Consider the following 4,278-nt stretch of genomic DNA (forward strand, 5'->3'; position numbering starts at 1 on the left):
TTCTTCTTTCGTTGGTTTTTAACGATGCAGTTACAGCAACTGCTGTAACTGTTATGATCTATTACGAGAATCAGCCATGGATTCTCGCCTCTGAGGTGTCTTGTCTATCCGGTAATATCTCTCCGACAACGTAACAATGCATAATAGCACTCTCGCTTTTATGCCCTCTTCGCGGTTCTTGAATCTCTCTCTACAATCTCCTGAACGCTCGAGAAACGAGTCATTTCTACGAGAATCGAGTAACCAATGAACAAGACTCTGAGGTGCTTGGCCAGATTTAACCCTTGAGGACTCGAAGGTGTTAAGTGTTTTTGTTGTTTTTAAACAACCAGGCTCCTGGGGTCTGGCAAAATCCTTGGCAAAAACAAAGCAATCCATGGCAGGTACAGAGTGATCCTTGGCAACAACAAAGCAACCCCTGGAAGCAGCAGAGTAATCCCTGGCAACAACCAAGTAACCCATGGCAACCACAAAATAATCTCTGGCAACCAACTGTACAGAAGGTAAAACGTTGATCAATTATTCGACGTTCAGGCAATAACAAGGACTATTAGCCTGCCTGACGTTCTCCAACGGATTCATCTCGGAATTGTCTCCTCGATAGATTTTCAGCTCATTTTTCTGCGAAGTATTGATTTCTTTCTACTATCTCATGTTCTTTAGAGAATTGAGATAGGGTAAATGTCTTGGCTTGCACATCATTCAATTCTCTAAGTCTGATTATTGTTGGAGCTCGAGATTTAATTCACTCTTTTAAATCCAACATCTGTTGATTATGATCAGCATTTGGATCTTTGTATTACAATTTAAAATATGAATTTCAAGGATGCAAATAATTAACAAGTATTCTTTTTCCAGGGTCACCATGAACCACACTACGTTCACGCCATCCAGATTCAACAACCACACCCAATTCCACCAATTCATCCAGAACCCCTTCATCTGAAGGTTCATGACCATCCAAACCCAATCCATTACAAAGTTCCCCATGTTCCCCATCCCCATCTCATCGGATACGAAGCTCATGTTGCTGAACCCGAAATCAAGGTCGTCAAGCACGGATGGTAAATAAAGGTGTTCTAAGGCATCATGTTAACAACTGGTCCCCGGTGGCTCTTGCCGTTCGAATTACATCGCATCTGGATAAAAGGAAGCGGAGGTCGAGTCTTCACTAGGGAGTGCAACAATTGGATCTCTTCGAACGACGCTGCACGCAGAGGTCGATTACGGTGTTTCGGAAAACCCGCGAATCAAATTTAGAATTGAAAATGCAATCAGAGCACATCATTGGCGCTGGCTTCAGACCACCCGGACCACAGACCAGGCATCCGGATTAAAAAATCTACAAAAAAAACTACATTATTGTATTAAACCACGTCACATACCCCGCATCACTCCCCTCCCAACTCCCTTAAAAACACAGTGTTTCTAACTGTGTGGCATTTGATACTGAAGAAGACATCATGACATCTGCGCTAATGTATATTTTTTATGTTCTTCTGCAAAACATTCTACCCACCAATTCCCCCCTCGAACCATACTTTTATTTATTTTCTAATAAAAGTTATTAGTCTTGTGATAAATCTCGAGTATTCTTTATTTCCTTTCCTTAGAATTTAAGTCTACTGCTATGGTTAGGACTTGAATATTGATTATTATTAAATAATTAATAAAAATACCATAAATATGGGTCGAAGGTTTAAAGTACTTATAGGTTATTGTAATAAGATACATAGAATCTAATCTATTAAAAACATTTAAATATGGTGAAAAATCTTTAACAGTGCTAAAGATAGCTTTGAAATTTGAAAGTACCTTCTCATATTTTCATGTATAGAATTTTGTAGAAATATAATTGATCACTGGATATTTATATCCCAAATTTATATTTTAAATTTTTTACAATTAATTAGAACAATATTATTACGCCTGAGGCTCCTTACATCACCTCTTGATTCTTGAGCGATTTAACAAAATATTTTAAACACTTAATTGCTGTGTAAAAGCCTGATGCAAAAATATGTTCATGTTATTCGCATTTTTATTTTTTTCCAAATTCTACGAATTACATAAGATAGTAGTAAAGATAAATATTATAGGACTGTTTATATTAACTGCTTGAGTATACTTTGTTGAGCATTGCAGCAGTATATCATGCTGATTTCATGGATGTTTTTTTGTTGCGCATTACACGCGTCGTGAATTTTTTGCCGAGGGGTCTCAACGTGAAATTTATTGCTGAGCGGTGGTGAGTTGGATCGAAAGATCGGGCACTGCATTTTCCCAGCACGATTCGCGACACGTAAAATATATCGTTATACTGATCGGTGAGTGTGATTGAGGAAAACGTGTCATGATGGATCGACTCTAAATAATGGAGTGCGTTTTTTATTGTTTGCAGTTACATGATTGCATGTTTGATATTGTATTTAAGGCTCATTATTTTCCAAAGGTCTTATTCTTTTGACATTTTATATTTTTCTACGGAATAGGGAATTTAATATTATTCAATACTAGAAAAAATAGCACACATAGCGCGCTATCATCTCTCTTATTTTGATTGACTGATTATAAAATTAATATAATATAAGCTTCAATTCAACGTAGTATAAAATATAATTAATAAGAATACCTTCTTTTTAATATTTAAATAGATAAATCAGCTTAAATATAATTGTAATCTAATTGTGATTTTAATTTTAAGCGGTCTCAATATTTCTGATGTCTCCAATTTTCTAGACTGACCGGCAGTTTAATGATGATTGCAATAATTAAAAACTTGCTAACTTCTTTAGTTTTGAATGTTTATAGTTTGGAATCATTATATTCCAAACCTGTTCATAAAATAGGTCTATTTTGAAGATTTTTGATTGGCTATTATTTATATATTTATAATAAATATTATTTATATATTGATTAATCTTAAGATTGTGAAAAAAATGTTCTGGAGAACTGCTAAGATATGAGCCCAGGTCCTTCAGATTGCCGGTCTGATGCTGAAAATAGTTTAATTTTAAATATTACAATTGAAAACTTTTCAATTTTAAAAATTTATAAATAAACATTCTTTATTTTTCATTATTTCAAAGATCAAAAGTCAAGTTTTCTGTTTTAGCTTTTCTAATTTAAAGAAATTTCGAATAGAATTAATCAAAATTATATAGATTCTTACATTGTAAAACTGAAAACTAGCATAATTGTAAATTTAAATATTTAAAAATTAAAAACCCTTTAATTTTTATGATTTTAAATATAAAAATCAAGATTTCAAATCAAATTCTTCCAAATGGAAAAAAAATCTAGAAAATAATTGATTAAAAATACTAAAATTTCAATTAAAATACTTAAAACTAGCATTAGTTAAAATTATAAATTGTAAAAACTGAAAGCTCTTAAATTTCAAAGATTTGCAAATTAAAGTTGTACAATTTTGAAGAATTAAACTTGAAAACTCTTGAATTTTTAAGATATGTGAATAAAAATTTTTTAATGGGATAAATTTGGAAATAAAAAGTCAAGTTTTTGATTCTAAATCTTACAAATTAAACATATTTTAAATGTTAATCATCAAAATTACATATTTTTAATTTTATGACAGAAAACTTGCTTAATTCTTTACTTCTAATTTTCAAAATCAAAATACCTTCCATTTTTTGAAATTTTTTGATGATTTTGAAATTCAAAAGTCAAGTTATCAATTGAAGGTTTTACAAATTTATGACTTTTTAAAGGTATATCATAAAAGTTTTCATTTTATAGCACTATTAATAAACATTCTAATTTAAAAGAAGTATAATAATTAATAATTAAATTAGAGAAGTTTGTGGTTGTAAGTTCTCAATATTAAACACTCTTTGATTTTAAAGATTTGGAATTAAAAACTCTTTAATTGCAATTATGTGCATATTAAAATGATGAATTTAAAAAGAAAATCAAATCAAAAGTCAAGATTTTAATTATAAATATTCCAAGCTGAAGAAATTTCGATCGAAAAGCATACAAATTACAGAATTTTCAATTCTGAAACTTGAAAGTTGAAAAATTGTTAATTGTTAATTTTAAAAATTCGTCAATTTTTAAGATCTAGGAATTCTAAGTTTCACAACTTTGAAGATTTACAATGGAAAACTTTGGAATGTGAAAGACACACACACACAAATTCATAAATATTGATAATTTTGGAAATCAAAAGTCAAGTTTTCCTTTATAAATCTTCAAATTTGAAGAATTCCGAATGTAATTATCGAAACTACAAAATTTTATATTGTAAAACAAAAC

General features: G+C 30.8%; 1 protein-coding gene across 1 annotated transcript in view; it reads left to right on the plus strand.

Annotated features, from left to right (window-relative positions):
• The window catches only part of LOC117168080 (uncharacterized histidine-rich protein DDB_G0274557-like), a 2,706-nt gene extending 1,123 nt beyond the window's left edge, over positions 1-1,583 (plus strand). Inside the window, exon 3 of the mRNA XM_033353447.1 lies at positions 859-1,583. Within this exon, the coding sequence (XP_033209338.1) occupies positions 859-1,068 (210 nt within the window). The 3' untranslated portion in view covers positions 1,069-1,583. The remainder of the gene's footprint in view (positions 1-858) is intronic.
• The last annotated feature ends 2,695 nt before the right edge of the window (positions 1,584-4,278 follow it).

This window comes from Belonocnema kinseyi, chromosome 2, assembly GCF_010883055.1.
Source record: "Belonocnema kinseyi isolate 2016_QV_RU_SX_M_011 chromosome 2, B_treatae_v1, whole genome shotgun sequence".
Taxonomy (NCBI): Eukaryota; Metazoa; Arthropoda; class Insecta; order Hymenoptera; family Cynipidae; genus Belonocnema; species Belonocnema kinseyi.